The sequence below is a fragment of the Macrobrachium rosenbergii genome, chromosome 33, assembly GCF_040412425.1.
Source record: "Macrobrachium rosenbergii isolate ZJJX-2024 chromosome 33, ASM4041242v1, whole genome shotgun sequence".
Lineage (NCBI taxonomy): Eukaryota > Metazoa > Arthropoda > Malacostraca > Decapoda > Palaemonidae > Macrobrachium > Macrobrachium rosenbergii.
Genome location: NC_089773.1, coordinates 13,807,409 through 13,833,804, shown reverse-complemented (window position 1 = coordinate 13,833,804; position 26,396 = coordinate 13,807,409). Strand labels below are relative to the sequence as shown.

The following is a 26,396-nucleotide window of genomic DNA, read 5'->3' as shown; positions in this document are numbered from 1 at the left end:
GATCTTTGCAGCTTCGTAGCCATCAAGGGGAAGCTTTTCATTCCTTCAGTCATAACCCTCTTGACCTTCGATGTCAACTGATCACTTTAAGAGACAAGGCTGAACAGTTTATAGCTGGTGTCTCGACCACTGCGCAGTCTATTGCTGACTCGTCCCTTTGTTGATGTCTTCAGTTGAGCTGAGCTCAGATCGAGCTTATCTTTGGGAGACACTTAGGGGTGCCCAGTATAGGAAGCTAGGGGCAGTACCTACTGTTTTTGGTAGCATCCAAGAAGATCAGCTGCATTGCTTTTTGACTTTTTATTCCCAAACCTTAACTGTATCTTTTTGCCAGTGGCTACCTTTTGCAAACTGAAATCCTTTCCAAGAACAGCATTCCTGCCATCACAGGCAACATAAGGAATTTTCTGTTTGTGGAGGAAGTGGTTGGTGTGACCTTACAGCAAAATTATAAGCACAAGGGCAAAAGTCTGTTGGATGATCATCATGCAATTAGCAACATTCATAAGTGAAAAGTTAACATACATATTGTAATTTTTTCATGTGAACATGCTAATGCTTGTACTGAACAAAGTGTACAACAGTACTGACATAAAGTAAATAAGCCTAATATTAAAAAATGATTACCAAATGTCTCACATTGGTATTATTCTGTGAGACTCAAGAGTAAAGCACAACACTGCTCGAGTAACACAAAATGAACATTTGTGACTATATATATAAAAAAAATCCCCATAAAAATGTAAAATAAAAGATTGTCAACTTTCCTCTTAATAACAGCCAACAAAACTTTTGACAACTGTTACTAATTCTAATTCTCAACCTTGCTACGAAAACCTTGATTAGTGACCTTGATATTTAGAGATAAACATTATATCAAGGAATGTTTTATCTCTGAAGGCTCTTTCACCCCGTTAGTTTTATCATGCCTGGACCAATCGCAAACTACAAAGGTCATTTATGATGTATCTTATCTAAAAAGGAAATTTATTTTGGCATATAATCTTTCTAGTGCACACAGTAAATTACACACATCTACGTGAACGACTGGCTCTTTCGAAACAGACAGCAATGGGATTAAAAATACCATAAACACACCCGTAAAAACAACAGACCAGAATAAACAGAGAGGACAAGGGCGAACTGAAAGACATAACTTTATAAAAAAAAACATTATACCTACAACAACACTTTCACTTTGTGTTCTCGATTTGCGATTTAAAACACCAAAGTCCTACTAGGGAGGGGGGGAAACGTACACACACACTTCCCTTACCTCACGATGCCGTCTACTTTAGAACAGACTCGCCAATCGAAAAAGGGACCTACTACGAGCATTCATTCAAAATGCATACTCAGTAGAGATAACGCCTAATGGCAATATAAGAACTGCTTCAATAATAATAAAAATTAATAAAAATAATTTCATATTAAAATAAACTATATTTTTTTTTTTCCTTTCTCTCTCTCTCGCTCTCTTTTTCATTAAGGCAATCCGAACTATCCGCTACAGTCGCCGTCGTCAGGCTGCTGATATTCGCTTCTCTTTGACGTTGCTCTGTGCCTCAGCTCTTGCGCTGGTGGGCTCGATCTTGCCGTGCTCTCCGAGTCTAGGGAAGGAGGTAATGCAGTTGCTCCTATATTTTTAAGGTGCAAGGGATCCTTGTCGTCTAAAGGTAGGGCCCCAATTAAATCCTCTCTCGGCAGATTTAATCCCTGAAGGCCGCTACCGCTCGCTTCCCCCTTATCCGATGCAGTGGGAGACGCCATCCACTTATCGGCCACTTGCTGGCGATGGCTGCCGTCGCTGGCGAACGTATTGACTGGGACAGCCCCGTACAGCTGGCTGTCACCGCCCTCACCACCTACGGTCTTCGAAGCCTGGGGGCCACTAGGGGTCTCCTTCATCTTCGAGGAGACATCTGGACTGGGGGCGAATGAAGAAGACGTTTCATTCTTAGAAGTACTCGGTGCCGTTGGATCAGCAGCAGCTGAGGTCCCATTAACGCAGCCGGATCCGATGTCCGAAGTGGCACCTATCGTAGAGATCGTCGTGTTTGTGGACGCCGTGGTGAACGTAGGTGCCGTGGTGGTCATCCTCGTTGCCACGCTGGTTGTGGCATTGGCCGGCTGCAGGTTCTGGACGATGCTCCTCACGTTCCTGAAGACGAAGTTGAGCGAGGTGTTTCCGTTCCTGTTGTTGGCCATGGCGCCGGAGATGTTCCGGAAGACCAGGTTGACGACAGGGTTGTTCCTGGCCAGCCTTTCGTTCCCGGCGCCCGCGGAACCGGGGTTTCCGTTCCGCTCTCCGGCGTTGTCGTTTCCGGCCGCATTCGAGGCGTTGTTGGCGTTCTGATTGTTCGCGTTGTTGTTGTTGGGGACGTTTCGCAAGACGATGTTGACGGTGTGAACGCGCCCCAGCTGCTGGATCTGGGCTTGTTGGAGTATTGCAGGGAGTTCGTAATGGTGGAAGAAGTAGAGCATGGAATGCTGGAAGGGAAAGAGGACAGCTACAGTAAGGAACAATAAGGAGAGACAAAAAGATTCTCGACAACCATAGATAATATAATTAAAAACAACAAATTTATCTTTTCACTGGCAAGAGCAAAGTGTATTTTCCATAAATACAATGGACAGAAAGACAGGTAACTTTAGAGTTATAATAAAAGCAGTAAAAGGGAATTATATTAAAACGAGGGAAAGGCACAACTCACATAAATATATTAAAAGTAAACAAAGCAAGGATAACATGACAGATAAACGAGTGAATCGCTCATTACCAGCCCATCCAAAAAAACTGCTCTTTACCCAGTGTATACAGTACAGTTAGTTAGTCTAAAAATTTTGACATGAATTATCTGAAGGCTTTTATTTCTTTGCAGAAGAAAACATCAAAAGGAGGCTGTAAGCAAATAAAGCTTTTAATAATAAAACAACCAGAATAGCTGTAACATCTGACGCTTGCAAAGACTTGGCAATTCAAAGAGGGTCAGAAAGAGCTGGCTAACAATGTTTCTAAGGAGGAAAGAGACAATGTTTGGAAGGGTGACAGCAAGAGGGATTAGAACATTTTCCAGAAAACGGCTCATTCAGAGGAAGGCAGAGATGTAAATAAATAATTAGGACACTGCATACAGTAGTTTCAAAATGAATAAAACCCAATGCCATAATTTATCAACACACGATTACCATCAACGTATAAAAACGCAACAAGGTACTCACCAGAATGAAGAGCCAGGATGTCATTAGAGCCAGCCAAGAGTACTAGAAAGCAAAAATAACAGTAATCAGTTACATTCACATGGAAAGGCTTCCTAACCAACTTCCTCCCCAAAGAAATTTTGCATATTTTGGGGTAAAAGCAAGTTTGCACATTACACCTGCCTTGACTTATAACTTTCTTCGTATCTTAGGTTACAGTTAATCAGTTCTTGGTATAAACTGTAATCATTTGCACATTCAAGTAACTGTTATACCTGAACATTTACAAGCAGCTGGTCCAAATGTACCTGTGAACAGTTGGGAGTGTACAAGTTTGGTTACACACACTTCTTTGGTAAATAACTTTTACTCTCCTTAAGCTTTAAATTCATTCAGGAAGATGCCTTTGGCCAAGCACTTCTTGTCCAGAAGTGTGAAGTGGAAACTTGTCACCAGAGCAATCGGCAGAAATGATTACAGTATTGACAGCATCAGCAAACAGTTTTTAAAGCTCTGTGTAAACTCTTGTATGAATAAACCTTCCATCTGACTTGAAACTGTAGGTAATAAAATCTCCTAAAGCAAAAATTTTAAGAAGTAAATTCTTTTGCAACAAGAACTAACACATATGATGCCAGCATGCCCAAATAAAAGTCAATGCCCTTCCATGAAACCTGTTATCAATCGGCACGACTTGAAAATCTACCTATAGTTGTCGTCTGACTCCCTCACCTGTCCATTGAAGCGATAATGGTAAGCATAAAAGGCAAAATGATACAGGTAGAAGAATCTCAGCCAGTGACGACGGGTAATGGGAGTGTGGCAGCATATCGCCTCGTACTGGTCGCAAACCCACACGAGGACGATGATGTAGAAGGCAGTCGAAGTGTCATTGAAGAATTCCGACATTATTGCTTCCATACCTGAAAACAGGATCATACTTTACGACAAGCTTGCTAGTGTTAGTGAATGATAATATCAGCGTGTAACAGAATGGGGGAAAGTTAAATTCTCTGTTACTATCCTCCATCAGGACACACAAGATTTCAGCAATACAGCACTGCCTTCAGCACAACAAGATATAAAAGTAATTACTAACGCACGTTCCTTCAACTAAGAAAAACAAACATTCCAGCATCTACGATTAGACACCTGGACCTATAAATGACTGGGATTACCTACCAACAAGAGCCAAAATAACAGTCAACATTGGGGCAGCTGGGAACGTAATGGCAACGTTCAGCTCCAACATCTGCAACAGGTCCACGATAAACAAGAATATCTGGTGATGGGAGTATCTCAGCAACATGGAAACGCTCAGAGTGAAAACCACCATGACGAACGCAGCGGCCAGGTAGTTGCTCCCGCCCATCCACATGCTCACGAAGCGGTAGTGTTCTCCGGTGACGACATTCCTGCAAGACGAAATCGGAATCGAAATCACGTTTCCCCAAAATTCAGTATGGAGAATGTCAAGGATACTGAAAAAACTACAAAACACAGTACTGTATCTGGAAAAATCAAAGGATTTAAAACGAGCCAAAACAAGATGTTCTGCGCTGAAAACGTTACCATCTCTTCTCAAACCAGGCAACATATAGTACTAGGTATCTACTTTCAACATAAATCAATTTTAGTTAGGTATTATGATCGATTCCACTTTTTATATCTAAGGCAACTTTATAATTTCAAACAAATATGTCCAGAATCGAAAGAAGCAACTTAGAAATGTTTATATAAGATAAAAGTGTGAAACGGACAAGAGAGAGCTGAATGGTAACATAAGAAATACCATGATTAGGGTGACCCGACAGAATTTAAAGAATGTGTACTGTACTGTCTGAAATGTGACCATATGAATGCTGTGGGGGTGAATATGATACTATTTGACATCAGCAAAAGGGTTCTTGGTGTCAAGCACACACAAGAAATGTCAACAGTGAGTTCATGGAGGATAATTATGCTATGATACAGAAGATGACGCTGGAGAAAGTCGAACGATTCTCTTGCTTGGCGACAAACTGAATCACAAGGCCAGGATTGAGAAGGCAGCCAGAAAAATAAATATAGTCCCTGCCTGCATAAAGTGGAACGAGATTTCATGACTACTGTACTGGTAAGTACAAACAGCCCATTGTCAATTAGGGAAAACTTATGATGTATAATGAAGACTTAAATTTGATGAAAATTCTGGAGTTAGAGGATAATGTCAAGACCCTATCAAGCATCAAGTCTCATAAAAAAAAAACCGGACGTACTGACGAGAACGACGACAAGGACGATACAACTTGGCTTCACCGTTAACATTAGCACCTGTGGCAGCAATAACCTAAGCATTCCCTCTCACCTCAAATACCCCTTATTCTCCTCCTTCTCTGCCAGACTCTTGATAGATCCCATGAGGATGTCGTCGTAACCCAGGAACTCATCGAGAATGAAGCGAGACAGCGCATCGCCGAAGCAGGCGTCCTTAGTAGGATCTAAGAGGACTATCATGACGGGAATGTTTAGCCGCTGACGAGTGGCAGGGGAAAGTCTCAGGAAGCCGTATTCCAGGGAATATTCAACGATGTACTCGTCTTCTGGCCAGACTGTAAGGAAAACAGTTTTATTATTTGAGTGTTCTGCAATCTATAAATCACGCATTTTAATCCTTTCCCTGTGGAGAACTTTACAACAGGAACTGTGTACCTACTTGAGTAACATTTCATACACAGTAAACCCCCCATATCCGCGTTCTCACGATTCGCGGACTTCTCTGTGGAACATGTCTACCCATTATTCGTGGAAAATTCGCCCATTCGCGGTATTTTTCACAGAGAAATATTCACTAATTACTGTATTTTCATATAATTTTCATGAATAAATGCACTTTTTGTGATAAAACTGTTAAAATACTCAGGTATAAGCAAAATGGGCAGTTCTAAGTGTTTTTAGAGGGGTTTTAAGTATTCACGGATTTTAGCTATTCGTGGAGGGGGTGCGGTACGCATCCCCCCGCGAATATGGGGGGGTTCACTGTAAATCCCATTTTGTATGGTTAACAATCTAACAAATATACCTCAAATACAAAACAAAGTCAAATCATTAAAGAGATCGACATTCACAGAGTATTGCAAGTTAAATTATAATCAACTGAGCATGTGGCAAATGCTAATTAATATTGTTGCATTCACCAGGCAATGCAACATACACTTACCCGCTTTGGCTAACATTTCCAAAGGCTCCTTCTTAGGGAGGGGACTGTCGTCGTGGGGCATTGTGGTCGACAGGTTATCCGTATAATTGGCGTCTGGCATGCCGTGAGTGGCGTTTACAATGCTCGAGAGTTCGCTCATCACATCCTTCTCAGAGGACTCTTCTGGATCTGAAAAGAGGAGGAGATGATTAATCCAGATTACAGAATTGTGTTTGTTACGTTTCCGGCAAGATATGATCATCCCACTGACTTGACAAAGAGTATAGGATGGTAATTTGGACCCCATACAAAGGTACCATCTCGACTTTGAAAGCTGTGAAGCGAAACGCCGATAAACTAAATTAATACAAATGCACTTCCTTCACTTTTCGTCACATTGACCCGAAAAATTAGTAATTTGTGTGAGATTTCATGAGCAACAACTTTCAATGGCTGAACTTTTTGGGAGGAAAATCTTACATCCATTCTCACCATCTACTTCATTATTCTCATACATGGGACCATCCAACCACTTGTCACTATGCACACAACCTTTCTAAAAGTACAGCCATCTACAAAATGCCTTGGGTGGCACACTGTAGGTGGTATTAGAGGTTCTTTGAGTAACTTTTTGCCTTTTACTTGCTCCCCATTTGGCTGTCTTCTGACTTTTCAAAGATAAAGTTTGCTCTGATCCAATTTTCACCTCTCATTGAAGACCAGATCTTTTGAACATGACCTGCAACTGTCTAGAAATGGGATACAGTGGTCCTCCTAACCAAATTTATAATTAATTTAATCATTAAACCCTATGTTGATTTCATCAACGAAGAACAAGAAAAATAATTCTTGTTTAAGACATTACATGGCTATAACTGAGCCCAACAGCGAGTCCCTGCTAACACAACAAAAACGTTCCCTGGGGAGGAAGACCTCCGTGGTCTGGAACGAAACGGACTTGAGAATTCACCGACCTGGAATGTTTTCAATGATGGGCAAGTCTGAAGGAGTCTGCATTTTCTGTGCTGCCTCTCCGGCTGCCGGATTCTTGTCTTCTTCCATCTGCGGAGAATTACGTCGGAGTGAGAAGAGGAATTCAGGTCTTATTTATCATACCCTTATGGTCTAGATCTTTCTAGAAATGAATAAAATACCAACAAAATGTATTTGTCATTCTACAGAATACTAGTACAGAGGTACATTCTCAAAAAAAGTTGAAATTAAGGTACTCAACTGGAATCTTAAAACAATAAATGGATCTTTTCCCTTTCCTGCTCGCTTATCAAATATCCTTAACAAACTTGTCCTACAACCAACCACTTTCTACCAATTACAATATGGTTACAATTTTAATAACCATACTGCTACTTGATTTTTGACATCTCAACAAGGAGCTCCTATCTCAAGGGTGGTCCATTACCTACTTAGGAGCTAACATCTTCAGAGTATACCTGAATTTATAGGATGACTTAAAACATATAAAAAATTAGCTTAACCTCCTGCTAAGAATTCTCTTCTGAACTGTTTCATCAGTTCTCTAGGGGGCTTAACGGACCCTACTTTGATATAAAGTCCACAAACACATTAAGCAAAGACTGCTTACCATGTTACACAATAAATTACCTGGCCAGTGACGTGAGGCGATTCAGCAAGGGTCTCCGTTGCCCCACCTTCTTCATCCGGAATGGTATCCGGGCTGACGTCATCTCCCCCGACGCCAGCCTCCATAACAGCACCCTCTCCATCCGTGATCACCGGCTCGCCCCCACCGAACAGCCTAGTAAATAACACACTGCTCTCATGACTGGCTTTCTTAAATCCCCAATGTTCGAAATTCCACAAAAGGATAAAAGCGTAAGTTTTATTTGTGGAAAGTTTAATTCTTGTATTTTACTCATCCTAGACTGCTCAGGACAGCAGTGACGGATGAAAATAATCGTGAATACGGTAGGCTAAAGAAGTCTTGAATCTAACAGGAAGGCACCTTTCACGAGAGGAACACCTTATTCAGCCCGTCATAATGTCATCAGCAGTTTCTAGACACCTCAAGCAGTTGCATGAAGGTACCAGTTTGAAAGACCCAGTAAAACAAAAGAACTCTGTTCAAGAAAGACAAGAGATTTTTGTCATATTCTGCAGATATCTATACAATGAGTAAACCTCATATTTCACCTACACAATTCACCAAATTGATAAGCAAACCCAATCTTCCATTTTCTTATTTGCAAGTGTAAATAAATTATAGCTTCAAAAGACATTATTAAAAAAACTTACTATTAACTGACTGTAGGATGTCAAGAACTTCCAACTAACAAGAAACAATTCGCAACATAGCATAGAACTTGTTCAAATATGCTACTAAATCCTGGGGTAAGAACTCCATGTCTCAACCTCCCGAGGTTTGAGTATATTAATAAAATTCAACAGTTACGTAACAGATCAAGAGTCACAAACTGTGGATAAAATAATGAAAACTCAGGCCCAATAAGTTCAACTGCCAAAATTAGACAAAACAATAAGTCAAAATTATAAGGACATTCTTTGACTCTGATACTAATAGAGGCCTTCAACCATAGAGCTTTGCACAATCTCCATCAACAGCAAAACAGGATAAAGACTTACATATCGATGTCGGAGCCCAGAGTACCAAGGAATTCCAGCTGCCTCTGTTGTAAGCGTTCTTCTTTCTCGTAGCTCTGTTCTACGCTGTAGTCGTCGCCTGAGAAGTGGTCAAAATTTCACGGAATTAGTGGATGTCACTTTGCATTTGTACCTTTAAACAACGACACTTTAGTTTGGAAGTACGAGAACTCTAGTCCAGAGTTCCTTGGCTAAGCTTCATTTATTAGTAAAAAGAGGTACCAGTGTTGCAGTACAAATATATTATCAACTGTAAAAAAACTATAACAAAGGAACCCACCCCTATTATGCTATTTATCAAATGCTAGATCAGTCACATAAATAATTGAAAGACAACACAGTTTACCATCTAGAGGACAGACTATAACAAATATTTCTGATTTCAAACCTTTACTCGTTTTTTGTTTGCACGTCCGTGCAACCGTGTACATACTGCACCATCTCCTATGTATTTAAAAGCATGTTACATTATACACATACCAAGTTCTTGGCTCATTTCAAGTTGAAATTAGACCTAGATCTGGTTTCGTCTAATGATAACAAACAGCTCATGGATTACTTGAAGACAACAGGGCTAAAAATTCAACTGGTTTCTGTAGAGGAAACAGACATAAGTACAGGACTGAAATTCCTGAAACCAGAGAACAAACCCAGTCTGGTATTTTTACACCAGTTCCACTAGGACTTACTAGGATTCCTAATGACCTCCACGCGAAGGATGCCTTCTCTGGGCCAATCATCCCTGATGTGGTCGAGACACGTTATGGGAGCGCGAGTGAAAGCGAGGTGTATGTATATCAGCAGGAATAATGTTGTGAGGGCCTGAAATAGGTCGAGACGCATCAGATTAAAACTGGGCAGAAAATGAGTACACGAAATTCATCGCTGTTTGATGCTTCTGATTTGAACCATTGTATTTTCAGAATAATTATTAGTTTCATGCCAATGTACTTAAGACGTACACGTGCTTTTGGACAGCCATTTCACGAAAGCAACTAAAACCACATCTCTGAGCATATCCCTAAGAACATGGCCAAACATAAAGACAACCACACTCACTTTAATCAAAATGAGGAACTCAAACACTCTCCTCAGAGGCTGCGGGAACGCTCGGGCGTACGCAACGGCCAGCCTGAAGAAAAGCGCCTGGAACAACCTTTCCCTGACGTTGGCGAGTCCGCCGTTATTGTTATTCTGCCTGTTCTGGGTGTTGTTTCTGTTCTGGCCATTGCTGCCCGCGTCGCCATTGTCCTGCGCAGGAGGAGGCTGCCCCGGGGGAGGCTGCTGTTCCGTGTGAGGTGGATCCTCGCTGCCGCGAGGCTGCTCCGTCGACTGCTGGGTAGATGACGCAGACTGACGATCCGCGGCCTGAGGAATGCTTTCTGAGGACGCGGGGCGACGACCGGAGGAGCTCTCCGCACCGGTGGGCGAGTCGTCTCTCAGAGGCGCCGGCAGCGAGTGGTCCTTCGGACTACTTTCTGCTGGAGTGTGACCGTACCCCAGCCTTGTACTTGAGGACGAGGGCTCATGTTTCTGCCAGGACAGCAGGTCAGTCGGGGAATTGGAACTGGAGGTACTTGAAGATTCTTTGGAAGTAACATTCAGATCTGAAGACGGAGACGAACTTTGGGCAAAGGCTGAAGACCGTCTCTCTTCCTCGCCGGTCGAAGAGGACTCTGCCAGTTCTGAGGCATTGGTGTGCTGAGAACTGGACATTTCAGGGCAGGTTTTTTCTAGCTTCTTCCACCTGCAAATACAAATTGAATTCATGGCCTGAGCTATGGAAAGATCACAATGTGAATGAAGAATGAGAAAAAAAACGGTGATATTGTATTATACAGAAATCTCAAAAGCTGAGATGGTTTGGAATTATGGGATGGAATGTAAAACAGTTAACTCTGTAAAGTAATAGATATGGAAGCAGCAGATCGAAGACTGGCAGTAAGGGACAGAAATCAGAAAAAGGGTGTAAATGAAGACCAACAAATTGTAGGAGAACTAACTCCATAATGGAAAATCCAGCGTTAAAATGCTCAACACTCATATTTGATTAATGATTTTACTGAGCTGACAGGTTATTAGTTTTTTTATTATTTTGATACTCTAAACCAGAGGTCTGTGAAAGTCTACACAGAAAAGATATCCTTTTTGCTTTGCATAATACTCATATATAAAAACAAGCAGAATAATACAGTATAACTGATGATAATTCGGTATTAATCCGGTATGTATCCACCTAAGCATTTATTAATATATAGAAATAGGTGTATATAATACTTTGATCCCAAGGGGCTTGTACTAAACATGGCATAGGTGGATACATACCGGGTTCATACCTGATACTTTATACATTTCCAATTTTTTCATATTCAAGGCTTCATAAAACTGAAAAATAAACTCTCTAGCTAAGTGACACTGCATATTTTTACGTAAAGTATGCAATATTTAAGGTTCTGTTATCGAAAATGAAGAACACAAATCTCTAACTGTGGGATACTGAAGATAAGTTCCCCGCAAATGTTGAACGTTTGAATCTAATCAAGAGTTTAAGCAGCAACACATAAGAATCATCTTAAAAATTATTAATTGCAAGTGAATTTTCTCTTTATAAATGAGTAGCAGTGATAATTTGAACAATTTGAAAAGTAACATTTGTCATAAACTTATGTCATAATAGTGAACATACACACAAACAGATGGAGCCACAATCCCACTCCCCCCGACAGGTGGCAGGGCAGTCAACCTGTCTGTCTTAATCTGCTTGAAGACAACAAAGGACAGGCAACAAGACAACAGAACTATGAAGAGCAGACATACACTAGTTTGACTCAAACAATCTGCCTACATTATGTGACCTTATACCTCTCCCAGGAAGGGAACTGTATACATGGAGCCTAATGAATATATACACAGTAAGTCAATATTCTGTTCTTTTATAATCTGTTTCCTAATGACAATTAAGCGCAACAACTGTAAGTGAAAATGTAAGTACTAACAATATCGCTAATCTTAATACCTTAGTAGCATTGTTTCAAAGTGGTGACAAAGAACAGTGTCCTATAATTACATACACAGAAGAGCTTAACACGGAGATATCGTTTCTAAATAAAATTTCTTGGCTGAACAGTATAGAACAGGGTGTATATATGCAGTACAGGTGAGATAATTTGAGAAATGTATTTTCCTCAGTTTATGTTTTTATGCTCACCCCAAAGGGGTAGTACTAAACACTACACCTCACAGAGCTTGTCTAAGAACTGCTAAGAAATTCTCACTGTAGTTTGATCTGGTTACTGTACTTTTGCTAATAAGTATATTCATTATAATCCCTGTTACACTCAACATCTAACTTGCAATGGATGTAAATACTTTGGTCGGTTAGCAAATACCCTTGAACCACAAATCTCAAAGGCTAGGCCAGGAGTTCTTTAAGAAAAATCACTTGATTGGCCTATTTCTGATGGATTAGAGTCCCTGGCTGTCTTTCTTAAAACATCTACATAAGACTGACAAAAAGATGTTAAGTGTCAACTCTTAAGGTCAAGTTGAGGGGCTGGGAGCTCTGGTCCCCAGCCAGGTAGGACCTTTACTTTGAGTTAGGTTAACGTGCATTCCTCTAGCCTAGTTGCCATTACCAAAAATATTTAAGCCAAGTGGAAGGGGGGGGGGGTTGCAGAGCATTAGACCAGGCACGACCCCAGGCCTTGGCTAGGTTAGTTTAGGATGTATCCCTGTAATTGCCACGACTGTATTTAAGCCGGCTTAAGAGATGTGAGGTCTAAAGAGAAAACTGGTAGGCAGCCCATGTCAGATCATAACCTTGTAGGCCATAATTATGGATATATATCACTTGACAGCAATTAGCCACCATACATTAACCCCATTTTGTTGACAGCTTGCCTCATAGCCTAGTATTTTTTACATCAATCTCTCTCATTTGACAGATAATAGGCTCGGCAAGGCTAGGATAGGCTAAGCCAAGGGATAACACAACAGTCAGCCCCCACAATACCCTAGTGGTCAAAACAACATATGACACAATACAAAAAACTAAAAATAAATATGTAGGTTCTGTTCTTGGCAAGAAATCTGTCGTACCAATACAAGAATAACCAACACCTCAGCCTCTAACAGTACCTGACTAAACTGAACTAGGTCACAGAAGACACCAGGAGACCTGTCAAGCTCCAGATTCTATTAACGAAGGACATGGCAGGTCACCTGCCGATTACGGCAGGCTGCCTAAATCAGGCCTAACCCTGTTGACCCAGGCCTGTAACCTACGACCTACGCTACAATTTGGAACAGGAAAATCACATGAAAGGTGATTTAATCCAAGAATGGGACAGAAAATCATATATAAAGAAATACATTGACGTAAGATTGGGGGATTCGTCTCGGCCATGACATCAGTCGGGGGAAATATATATACCTAAATCGGCCGTTATTTAGGATTTGCCTGCCTTAACATTGCTCGTTGTTGACGTTATTTACTCTCCGTTATTATTATTTTCACTTTAAATCATCATTTACGGTTTAACTGACGGGGAAATAAGGAAAAATACGGCCATTTGAGCCTCGACCACCGTTCGCCGTAGCTACTACCTATAAGGTCACAACGAGAACGGGCCGTTATTTACGACGTCCGTTACGTAACGACGCCGATTACGGACGTTATTTAATCCACACTGTCATTGTCTTTAGTTAATATCAATATTTCCCGTTTAATCCTCAGGGAAAACATAAAAAAAACACGGCCATTCGAAGCACCGACACCTCCTCCTACCTGTAACCCATCAACCCACCCCCACCCCCGCACCTAAACATGTCAAGGCCAGGGGGGTCGGGAAAATCAATTTAACCCGGCGCCATTAACAGTTAACCCCTCCACATTTAACCCATTTAACCCGGGGAACTCCCGTCCGCTTTTATTTGGGGGTCACCTGCCGCCGACGGTCGCTCCTGTCGCTGGCACGACGCTTGTTTTGTTGATAATCGATGGCCGAAGGAGACGACGTCTGTCGGGACTGACTGACGATCAGCTGATTGTTTATTCTCCCACAATGCACCGCGATCGGGGCGAGTACGAGCCTAAATTTATTTACTTTTAGCCGATATATTTTCGTCGGCGTCGAATGTATAGTCATGTGGGTGATTGAAATAAATATCGAAATTTTATTCATATTTAAATATCGACATTCATATTCGTTTTGTTGTTGGTGTGATGCGACGCGATCGGGGCGAGTACGGGCCTAAATTTATTTACTTCTATTCGATATATTTTCGTCCGGGTCGAATGTATAGTCATATGGGTGATTGAAATAATTATTGAAATTTTATTTATATTTAAATATCGACATTCACATTCGTTTTGTTGTTGGCGTGATGCGATGCGATCGGGGCGAGTACGAGCCTAAATTTATTTACTTTTATTCGATATATTTTCGTCCGCGTCGAATGTATAGTCATGTGGGTGATTGGAATAAATATCTGAATTTTATTTATATTTAAATATCGACATTCATATTCGTTTTATTGTTGGCGTGATGCGACGCGATCCGGGCGAGTACGAGCCTAAATTTATTTACTTTTATTCGATATATTTTCGTCGGCGTCGAATGTATAGTCATGTGGGTGATTGAAATAAATATCGAAATTTTATTTATATTTAAATATCGACATTCATATTCGTTTTGTTGTTGGCGTGATGCGACGCGATCCGGGCGAGTACGAGCCTAAATTTATTTACTTTTAGCCGATATATTTTCGTTTGAGTCGGATATATAAAAACATATAACTGAATAAAATAAATATTTAAATGTTATTTATATTTAAATATCAACATTTAAATTTGTTTTATTATCATAATACGACGCGGTCAGGGCGACTATGGGCCTAAATTTATTTAGGTTTTTTCTATAATATTCTTCTTTATATCGAATTATATTTAATATATAGCGATTAAATAAATATAAAATGTCTATTTTTATTTTTAAATGCACAAATATTGACATTACTTTTCATTTTGTCGACAGAGTACAAGCGATTACGAGCCTAAATTTATTTACTTTTTTCCATAATATTCCTGTTTATATAACAATATGATGAATGAAAATTAGTTTTTATACTTTAATTCATAAATTATAATATTTAATTATAAATATTAATATTTAAATCCATTTCATCGTCACGATGCATCGCGACTCGGGCGATTACGGGCCTGAATTTATGAACTTTTTACGATGTTATTCTCGTTTACGTCATATAACCAATCGAAATCGATCATTTAAATTCTTTATAATTAATTATAAACCTCATCAGCCATTTTATCATTACTTTCGTTTCAACAGTAAAATAATTTGGTTTAGAAGAGAGGGTTTCCGATGACGTCATAGGTCTTATCGGCTCCGATAACGGTTTTATCTGTTCAACTGATAAAGCATCGGCCTTTTTGGAGTTACGTAACTATGAGAGTAAAAGTTAAAGGTGGCGAATTTAAGAATATTTTTTATATTGTAATACGTATATAATTGTAATTGCTGATTACATGCAAATAAATTTTATTAAAAAAATAATGTGTAATTGCTGATTACATGTAAATAAATGTTATTAAAAAAGTAAAGTAATTTAGCTTGTAATGTAATGTTCATTGTTTAAAATGTCAATGACTAATATATTTGAAACAGCAATGGCTACAGTACTCAGACACATCTTTGCTAGCAACTTTTACTTCTTCTTTTATTTATTAAATCTTAATAAATATGTCAAACACTGTTTTATGGGTAGAGTTAGATAAAAGAATTATGCCTGATAATATATTAAATATGAATTTAACTTATAAAAAATATTTATTTAGACAATACAGGCATAACAGCCAAACTTCTTAAGTACCTGTGTCTACAATGCAGAATTATCAGCCTGTACTTTCATTTTATTTACCAAATTTAATGTCTCAAGGTCAAGTTTGGTCATTTCCTAAGGTCAAAAGGCACTGGTATGTATTCTGTAATCAGGAAAAGGTCAAACCAGGTCAAGACCTTCTCATTTAGGTCATGTAAAGGTGGTTTATTTATGTTTTTCCCTTCTAGTTCACCTGGATTTCAATCCTAGGTAAGATGTCTCTCTCTCTCTCTCTCTCTCTCTCTCTCTCTCTCTCTCTCTCTCTCTCTCTCTCTCTCTCTCTCTCTCTCTTCACACTAATTTTCCACTTAGAACTATCTTGGGTTTATTATAGTCTGAAAAAAAGGAATAAAAAAGAAATATAATTCTGAAGCAAGGGGAGATGGAGATTGTAAGTTGGAGACAAATGGAGGTTATTAATTTGTTTGAGTTTTCAATAATTAAACTAATAAATACTTTAATGAGACATTATGAATCCCTTTTACTTACAAGACTGTGATTATAATGCTACCTGTAATGCAATGGACCAGGCCTGTCGTGTTACATTCAACACATTTTTAACAACAATTTTTTTCTTATTAAGTTTTCATTAAGCAAATTTAATTACGTAAATGCTTTAATGAGACATTGTCCATTCTTTTTACTTATAATGATTTTGAATAAACTGCAGTCTACAGTAGTACAGGAAGCCTTGGACTACTGTAGGTCTATTGTTCGTTCTATTAATTATAGATACCATAGTTTACTATAATAATAATTTCTATGAAAAATATATGTATTATAAAATGAAAATATTATATAATTTATGGTAAACTAAGCTGTTCTGTCACGGTTTAAGCATCGACACCTTACACTGTTCGAAAATTATATTTTTTCATATTCATTTTCACCATAAAGATAAAGATAGTGTAACTGGTAGTGTCAGAGAGAGATAGGGCGAGAGAAAAAGAGAGAGAGAGAGAGATATTTGTGCATTTTCACCAAAACATTGACATTTTTAATCGAGGTAGACGTCTTTATGGCTTATTCCATTGTTGCCAGTCTTTCAATGAACATATATCAACAAAAATTCATGTTTTGGAATAAATCTAGACTATGTAGACAATTAAAATATTTTAAAATATGTATAATTTAAATATATAAACTAATAAATCCAAAATAGTATTTTTTATAAGTTAACTATTACTAAAAAACAATAGACATACACTTTAAAATGTTGAAAATTTTTACTTTTCTTTTAGATGTTCGAGGCAAAATAACGTAAACATTGGCGGCGTTTTTAAAAAATTTTCTAAGGTTTAAATCTAAAGTACTGTATCTAACAATAATAATTTGCAATGAAGATATGTATACTTATATTATGCTTTATTCAGGGCCTTTTGTGATCAGAAAGAATTATTAACTATTTATGTTTTTATAATGTAGGTCTATGCCTCTATCTACAAACCGTTTATATAAAAATCCGTATATCTATTTTACGCTGATTTCTTTTATTATTTAAGAAATGTTGGACTAATTATCCTCAATATAGATTTATTTTCGTCTTATATAAGTACAGAATATATTTAAACAATTAATATGAATACATATGACAAATTAATGCCATTTTTTCCCAAAAAATAAGAGAAACAATATAAAAATGCGCAGGTTAAATCTAACGGATTGATCACTGCCATTAACCTCGATTTATTTAATGATTTACCATTATTATTCATATTTTATTGGGGCGTCTGATAATTATTTAGCACCAAAACATTATAATTATAGTTATAAAGATAATTTTAGCATTACAAAGTAGAAATTTAAGCCTGAAATGGCGAAATGGGATACGTGCATTTCGACCTAAATGTATGTTTACATTGTGAGAGCTCGAGTTATTACCAAACTTCGGACGTAAAATTAAGATATTTCTTTATATTTTGTTGCTTAATACGTTTCTTAGATCACAAAGTTATATATTTACCGTAAATAATATAATATTGTCATGATTTTATTAAAAATTATATTTAAAAACGAAAAGATTATCATGAATGCATATAGTTTTATATTAGCTGTTTTATTATTGCCAATATGATTTTAAATAAATGTAATTAAAGATTCGTTTTCTTGTAAATAATCATACTTAATTGAAATAAAGTATTTATTATTTTAAAAATATTTATAATTAGTATATAATTTTATGTAATATATTATTTTAAAGTATAAATTAATGAACAAATAACATTGTTTTTTATTTACCAATATCACTGTTTTACTTATCTTACGGGTATTAGAGGGAAAACGCCGTAAATATGGGCTATTTATTTTGGGTTTTTAGGTCCTGTATAATCAGAGTAGTGTACTTCATTTTACAAAATTACAAAATCTAATATCTTGATATATTTTACGTTATTTAGAATAATTATTATCTATATAACAATTCTATATCTACTTATGTTTATTTAATAGCAGGTATTTGCCTCAATCTGAAAGTATTTCAGTAAAAATATGCCTTTTTAAGTCTCGAACAATTATCCTCTATATTTCAGAGTATTTGACCTCAGAACGACATTTTTAGATTTATATTAACTTTTTTATATTTATTAATAATAATTATATAATTATTCTGCGGTAAAATGCTTAAATAATGCCAATAACGAAGATAGTGGATAGAGATAATACAATCGAACATCGGAAAATATAACGCTCACTGACGCCATTTATCGCTGCCATTTACCTTCATACTAATAAATTAGTCACGCTTAAAATTCTTTCATTTTTAATAAAATTGAGTAATTTTTAGTGGAAATGTATTCTAATTATAGTAATTAAAACATCTGTTATGATTTATTAGAGATATTGAGGCCGGAAACGCTTGAAATGACATACTACATTTGGCCGAAATCTTTGTTTACATTTTGAAAATCGAAGGTGTTACCAGATGCGAGAATAAGAAACGAGTATAATTTCTTATTTTTTGCTGTAAAACATAATTTTTATATATTAAAATCTTTAAAATATTATATAAAATCTATTTAAAAATAATATTTTGATCAAAAAATTATTTTTTATCCTTTATTAATGAAATCTATCATAGTTTCCTATTTCTTCCTTTGGTCTTCGGAATTTCTTTTCCAAATCGTGGCTTATTTACGCCTATTACGTCCTTATTTAAACACTCAGAACGTTATTTTGTATCCAGAATAAAACTATAAAATAAAATATATAATCTAGTATACATTTTAGATTATATAATCTCGAAATAATGGTATTAAATGGCAATTAATTGCCCCACTCGTGGTCGTTTTAAATTTAGTAAAGTCTCCCATTTCATTCACAAAGTTTCGTTTTCTTTAAATTATTCCATAAATTTTTTTTACTGAAAATTAATATGAAAATTAATGTGATGTTTACGTGATGTCTCTTATTGTTATTCTCTCTCTCTCTCTCTCTCTCTCTCTCTCTCTCTCTCTCTCTCTCTCTCTCTCTCTCTCTCTCTCTCAACATTGAACTATTTTAGCATATGGCATAAGCATACATACATAGGTACATACATACATATATAAATACATACAAACATACACTATATATACATACTTTGCAGCTTATATGATGTAAAATGTGTTCAGGTATACATAGGTATAATGTGGCGTTAAATACACTTCTATTATGTCCTGCCTGTATGTATATTCATTCTTAAATGTATATTCATAGCGTATCTATATGAATTTATACAGTGCATATGCAAAAAAAAACTTTTAGAACAATATATCTTAAAGATATGTATGTTTATAGTGTCTATATGCATATATAGTTGTAGTGGATGTATACATACGAGTTGATGGAGTATTTTACGTGTGTATACGTATGTATTAAATAGACATTTAAACGCCCCATTGAGATACTTATCTTGCGGGAATTGGTGTCACTGGAGTTGTTATCTTCGATAATATTTTTATAAGCATTAAAAAATTATCTAATTACCATTAAATATATTTATAATAATTTATTTACGTATAAAATTAATTTATCATTATAATTAATGATAATATTCATATCTAAAGATATTATAAATATTATTTAAATAAAATAAACCGAATGACAAACACACACAAACAATGGCGGTCGTCGCCGGAGCCTCTGATTTCCCAGCCACATTTCCCCTGATATTTGCAGGTATTTCCTCCTTATACCGGTTATTTCTCACTTATACTGTACTTATAAGTTCATTTTTTACTTATTTTGATATTTCTTGAAGGTTAGATATAAGGAAATAAGGTTAAATCACGTGAAATAAGATGGGGGGTCCCTCAAGGGTGGCTTCTGTCAGGCCCAGGAGGAACACGTGACTTGCAATGGCGATTTTCTTAATATCTTCCTTAATTATATTTATAACCTCATTTTACCATAAATCATTTAATAATTACATAGGTTATAATATTTGGCTTTCATATGCCCTTGCTTGGTAGGTTTAAACTGAAATATACCATTAGAAGAGGTTAAGGAACTTAAGATACCTAGGGTAATTAAAAAGGTTATAAGGTTATTATTACATTGTAATTTATTATGTCACATTATAGGCCTTTGGACTGAGAGTTATCAAATAGGCTTAGGTTATGGAGAAATAAAGCTCTAGGTAGCATAGCATAGCCAATCAGGATGACCTGACGGACATTAACATGCCTAATTTGAACCGTTATACTAGTTAAATGTTACTTTAAGCATTTTTTGCATTTTGGACCTTAAAATAACGATTTTCCTATGTACTGGCACAGTTTGTGCGCTTTGAACGTTTCTGACGTTTGTTTCGCTTCCAAATGACCTAACGAACCTCACCTGACCTAACTTAGGGTACCTGACCCATATTCCAGTGCATGATATTAGTTTGAAAGCATTCCATAAACTTAACCTGACTGTGAATGAGAACTATCAGAATTTCACTTGTTCTGTGTTTTTCCATACCCGAAAACCCCACATTCTTAATGTGGTCCCCAGAATTGCAGAATATAAGGATGGGGTCTACTATCTCTCCAAGTACTCATTTGAGAATGAAATGAATAACAGAAATGTTCAAAACATGCATTAAAACATAGGAAAATTATATTTTAAAGTTCAAAATGTAATGATGGTTTAAAGTTAAATAATACCGTTGTACCTAATCTCATATTTTACGGTACCGTACTGTATAATATCCAGCTTAACTTAACCTTATTGCACCTAACTGCATAAACTTCGTCTGTAGGTTGCTTTTGTTGCCGCAACCTAATGGCAAGCAACAACCTCTAATAAGAACAAATGCAGTTGTATTTTTCGTACAACACTACGTTGTCCAGATACCTGTACTTTGAAATAATACAAAAGGCTTCACCTGTAGAATGTCTGTGTCACGTTTCTCCATAAGATATAGTTATTGCATATCAAGCTTTATACTATTACTAAGGTTAAAGTTTTGAAAAATCATCCATTTTTTATAACTGAACAATTGTGGTTACTTATGTCTTTCATTGCAGGTAGATGCGATTCATCGGATGTCTCGGACTGCGCTCGATCATGGCACCAAAAGTTAATTACGTATTTGTGAACGGGAGCTGAAAGAGACTTCATAGGTAAGTAAATCTTGTCCTAATGGTTATATTTACCTTGATTTTATATGAAATAAGATATTCATGTAATAATGAACTTGCTTTTAAAGTACTAGACTTGGAATAAGGTATTTTTTGTGCTTTATGTAATATATGCTCATGCTTTGGTACGTCAAATATCACTAATTTTTCTTCATTTTATTTCCATAGATTAGCAGATGTGTCAAAAGGCGCTCATTTTGGAATCCAAAACTATTACTATTTGCTTTTTTTACATTATATTTTCATTTATTTTCGTAGCAAGTGAACATGAACAAATTAACCAACTTTTTTCACTCTTTCATTCGTATAGAAAGCAAGTTTCTTCATTATTTTACATTTTTACAGCTAGCAGATTGTAGTCCTTTTACTCTTTGATGTTAGAATTTGTATAGCGTATGGATATAGGCAGTTTAACTGAGGTCAATTTAAGATCCTGGTTTTTCAAAAGCTCTGGTAATATAGTAATTAGCCTGTGTTCATAATGGACTACTGTAGTTTCCTCTCTCTCTCTCTCTCTCTCTCTCTCTCTCTCTCTCTCTCTCTCTCTCTCTCTCTCTCTCTCTCTCTCTCTCTCTCTCTCTCTCTCTCTCTCTCTCTCTCTCTCTCTCTCTCTCTCTCTCTCTCATGAAAAGAATTGAAAACCAGATCATAAAACATCTTTCTTGTTAACCTGATTTCCTAAGAGAAAACCTTTTGATACATCTGTCACCGTACCTGAAGTTATCACAACTTCAAAAGAGCCTTCGACAGACAGAATCCGCCTTGGTCAAAAGCGTCTGTGTGTGTTGTGATTCAGCATCGACTTATCAAGAACCATCTTTGCTTCGTCCAAACATTGAATGGTATGATCCTTTCATTTAGGTTTTTTTATTGTAGGTTCTTTTTTCAATCATTTCAAGCAAACTTATTTTGACTTTTATCAGGAACTGAGAAACCTTTGCCAGTTATTTGAATGGTTTATTCAAAACCAAACTGGGGTTTTTTCTTGCATTGGAGGAAAAAGTTAAAACTTTATTGTCACTGTTTTATAAAAATAAACATTATTGGTTCCCAGTAATGTAATGGATTGATACATTGAATGATTACTGAGTATGAACTACCTTTGCTTCCCACCTCGGTAATCATTCAGCACTTGTAAAACGAGGATTTTCTCAAACGAAAAATGTCAATTTTAGAACTATAAGTTTCTCACTGGTTGAATGCAAGTATTCCTTCCATTTTCTTGATTAGTTGTAACAGCATCATTTGAAACAGTGGGTAAGAGAGAAATATTGCAGATACGTTCAGCATTAGCAAAAAGAAGGCATTCGTGAGGCAATGATTTATTATTTTTACTCGAGTAAATCTTAATTATCAGCCAATCAATTTCAAAATGAATTGATATTTTCATTCTCTATTTCAGGATATTCTAATTGAATATAACAGCTGTTTGGATGTGGTTACAACTACAGTATTTTGGGGAGGTATGTTCTTTTTCTCCATGTGACATTTTTCTCTTTGATGTATTTGTGAATATTGTGTAAATTGAATATATTTAGTGTTGATGGATGTTACTACAGGCACATTTTACAGTTGAAGCAGATGAATAAAGATGTTGAATACTAGGAAATCTGGTCACATATGTCGAGAGCTTTGTAACTTGGAATTTGACTGATAGTGTAAATTAATCATTTATTAATTAGCAAGACATAGTCTGTGACAGTTTGGTTAGATTTATCTGACTGACAATGACGTACCTTTTCTGTTCTTCCTCCTGCACAGGTTTACCATACAGAGTTACAACTCGAGAACAAATTTGAATTATCAAGATATGAATTTTAAAAACCATCTTCTGATTTGGTGAGCAAACTCGACATACAGGATTGAAAAGGATGTACATTACCACTCTTCTGTCTATTCACTGAATTACATCAACAACAGTGGGATCACCAGTGTCGTTCTCTAGGAAAAAACTTGAAGCAATTGGTCATTTCTTACTTAAAACATCATTATCTCCACTAATTCCATGACTCTTTTTTTTGCTATCACGTTCACCCACACTCTAGTGACTACATCTTGACTGTGACATATTGCTAATGGCCACAAACCCTTCCATATCACTCTGCTTGACCCGTGTACTTGTAATGCTGGGTATTGTATAATCAGTCAGTCATTGTTTTCTGCTCAGGCAATCCAGTCTTGTGGATCTTTAATACTTAGTTCTTGTATGCTTCCCAGAAGGTACCTTTCCAGTGTGTCCTAGACATAACTACTTTTCTTCCTCTCCACTGTATCTTCCCATTCCAAAAATGGTGTCCTGTCATCCTCCATATATGCGTCATGCCCAGCTCATTATATACAGCCTCTGCAATATATCAAATATTTGGGCAACGTATGTTTAGATATTCTGTATCTCTTCGTAGATACAACACCTTCGCCAGGATCCTTGGTTTTATCGTGGCTAACAAGAAGTGTATTCCATACAACAACTTTTATCTCAGGTCATTCTTTTGCATTATTATGTATTGCCCTTCTTTAGTTTCACCAGAAAGGCAGAGTTACATTTTCAAAGTTAATTTCAGATAATAGCATAGCACCTTGAAAAGCTCGTGTCAGAGGGATACTCTACGTTCAACATTTCCTTTGTTTATTCTTCAATTGTAAATTCACATCATGATAATATTTATCCATTCATCAGAAATTGTGAACATTGTACTGTGCTTGTTATTCACATCAGCTACTTCAAGAATCCACTTTAATTGAGCAGCTTTTTGACTTAAGACACTTTGGCACTTGCAAAGTAGTGTTATGTTTTGTTGCAACATTCAGTAATGCTTAGTATTCCTGTTCTCAAAGCCTGTCTTTATATATATAGCATATGAGAAAGGTGTATTACTGTCAGTTCAGAAGATAAGTTTATCAAAGCAGGACGAATAGCCATTATATTGTATGAGGAAAATCAATTATGAATACCTTATATTTCTGCATATAAGACAACCTTTAAATCCTAAAATTCACCCCTAAGATTTGGGGAGTCATGGTATACTACCTTTCTAAAAAACAAACCTTGAATTCTAAGTGATGTTTATCGGTAGACTAGACTCGACCTCAGTGTGATAACCGCAACATATGTGAAAAGATTCACATTATGAAATAAACTGATATTAAAGGTAATAAAACCATCTTTACCTTATATATATTATCAGCATATCTTCATAATAAATAGCCTATTCGATGAGTAATTCCACATCAATGAAATCAACTTTATCTACGAGAGCCCAGCCGAGAAAATGTAAACATCGAGTTATGGTTACCCTCAGATCAACCTTTATCTTTCAGTAACCACGGTAGTAATAACTTTTAGGATAACATAATATTAATTTTTCATTAAAGATCCAAATTCATTGTGGTGGTAAATAACAATTTTGGAACAATAGTCGCGCGAATTATAATTATCATACATTAGCGTATTGTTTGTTAGGGGTTGTTTGCGATTGGCGATGAAATGTAAACAAAACTGGTGTCCCTGTTAAACGATGTGTGTAAGAAAAACATGTTATAGAATCGGCTTTGTTATTTGATATATTTTGAATTTCTAAGAATACAGTAAGTAAAACAGCATTTGTAATAACATCATCTTTACATAACCAAAAGCTATCCTATACGGATGGTTTTGCAATTTAGCAGTCGTCTTATAATACAGATATGAGATAAATTCAAGAAAATTTGCAATAATTTTCGACCTCGTCTTATCCACAGGTCATTTTATACACGGAAGTATACGGTATGTTAATGTGTTGGAAATTGATTTTTAAGAGAGCCATAAGTTATCCTTAGAATATGGATGTTTATGTGTATTCGAGTGTACAGTGTTAAATTTGAAGGCACTGTGCAAGTGATTCTTGAGATTTCAGATGCAAGTGCTTGTCAAATTTGCAGGTACAAATGATGGCTAAAATGTATAAGTGCAAGTGTTTGTTGAATTTGCCATAAGTACAAGTGGCCCATAAAGTTTGCAGGTACAAATGTTTTGTTAAAATTGCAAGTGCAAGTTACTGTTTAAGATGCTGATCCAAGTGACTGATAAATATGTAAGCTTGTGTGTTAATTTATTAAGTTTTGATAAACATCTTCTATCTGTTAGTCATGTCCATCTACAGTCCTTTGAACAATTAACTGTATGTAGTTGTTTGTGATTGGTATCGAGTATTTTGTGAGGTTAGGTCATTCTCCCTTTTTGTACAGTTCTGCGCAACATTAATTTGCAAATTATGTCGCAGAATCATAGTCTGTGGTTAGGCTTCTTTGCATGGTCGTGTTAGTACTCTTTGTTTATAGATAATTTCTATGTAGCAGTTTGGAAAATGTATGTATGAGAGAGAGAGAGAGAGAGAAAAAAGAGGCATCTTTAGATTGAATTTAGCATCTTGCTAACAGAATATTTCATTCTTGCATTTATAGAGTACTCTGGTTCTTACTGAATGATAACTCATGGTTCTCTAAATCTTCATAAAGCATTGTTTCAAAAGGATTATTTCTATAATTTAAACAATGCTGCCTTCACATGACTGCAAAATTGTTTTTAATCAGTTTTGATGTTCCTGTAAAAACAGTGCTTTTTTATATACTTGAGTTTCTATCCATTTCAAGTGGGTTTGTAAACGTAAGCAGGACACTCATTTCATTCAATGCTAATCAGGTAAATTTAAATGAAGTCCACTTATTATAGATTTTTGCCAGATTTTTGTTCTAAGGAAATTTGTAGTTCTCAAAATCCAAAATCTCAGTCTTGCTAATTTGATGCAGATCTGTTTAATCATGGCTAGTGTATACTTGTGCATGTGTACACAGTTTCCCAATTCATTTCATTATCTCTTGTGCTGCATCTAATCAAT

General features: G+C 36.5%; 1 protein-coding gene and 1 long non-coding RNA gene across 3 annotated transcripts; one reads left to right on the top strand and one right to left on the bottom strand.

The window, feature by feature from the left end:
• Nucleotides 1-970: 970 nt before the first annotated feature.
• LOC136855952 (membralin) lies at nucleotides 971-14,098 on the bottom strand. Of its 2 annotated transcripts, none has more exons than XM_067133494.1 (12): nucleotides 13,963-14,098; nucleotides 10,079-10,766; nucleotides 9,709-9,841; nucleotides 9,002-9,098; nucleotides 8,003-8,156; nucleotides 7,354-7,441; nucleotides 6,401-6,568; nucleotides 5,549-5,792; nucleotides 4,384-4,616; nucleotides 3,934-4,124; nucleotides 3,223-3,264; nucleotides 971-2,490 (listed from the first exon to the last, which is right to left on the bottom strand). In XM_067133494.1, the coding sequence occupies exons 2-12, from the start codon at nucleotides 10,733-10,735 to the stop codon at nucleotides 1,501-1,503; spliced, it is 2,997 nt and encodes a 998-aa protein (XP_066989595.1). In that variant the 5' UTR covers nucleotides 10,736-10,766; nucleotides 13,963-14,098; the 3' UTR covers nucleotides 971-1,500. The 2 variants fall into 2 exon arrangements, with proteins under 2 accessions (XP_066989595.1, XP_066989594.1); XM_067133493.1 differs by having other exon boundaries at nucleotides 8,003-8,171; nucleotides 13,963-14,089.
• On the top strand, nucleotides 11,798-25,900 carry LOC136855953 (uncharacterized). The gene is made up of 5 exons (XR_010858186.1): nucleotides 11,798-11,931; nucleotides 21,409-21,504; nucleotides 21,691-22,364; nucleotides 22,925-22,985; nucleotides 23,284-25,900. It is a non-coding gene; the product is annotated as an uncharacterized lncRNA (long non-coding RNA).
• The last annotated feature ends 496 nt before the right edge of the window (nucleotides 25,901-26,396 follow it).

Bases quoted from the DNA above. Each gene is read 5' to 3' on its own strand.
- LOC136855952 (XM_067133493.1), bottom strand. From the start codon at position 10,735: ATGTCCAGTTCTCAGCACACCAATGCCTCAGAACTGGCAGAGTCCTCT. The intron at 9,099-9,708 runs GTAAGTCCTAGT...ACCACTTCTCAG, and splicing joins GGAGGTCATTAGGAATCCTA to GCGACGACTACAGCGTAGAA. The intron at 7,442-8,002 runs GTAATTTATTGT...AATTCTCCGCAG, and splicing joins CGCCTCACGTCACTGGCCAG to ATGGAAGAAGACAAGAATCC.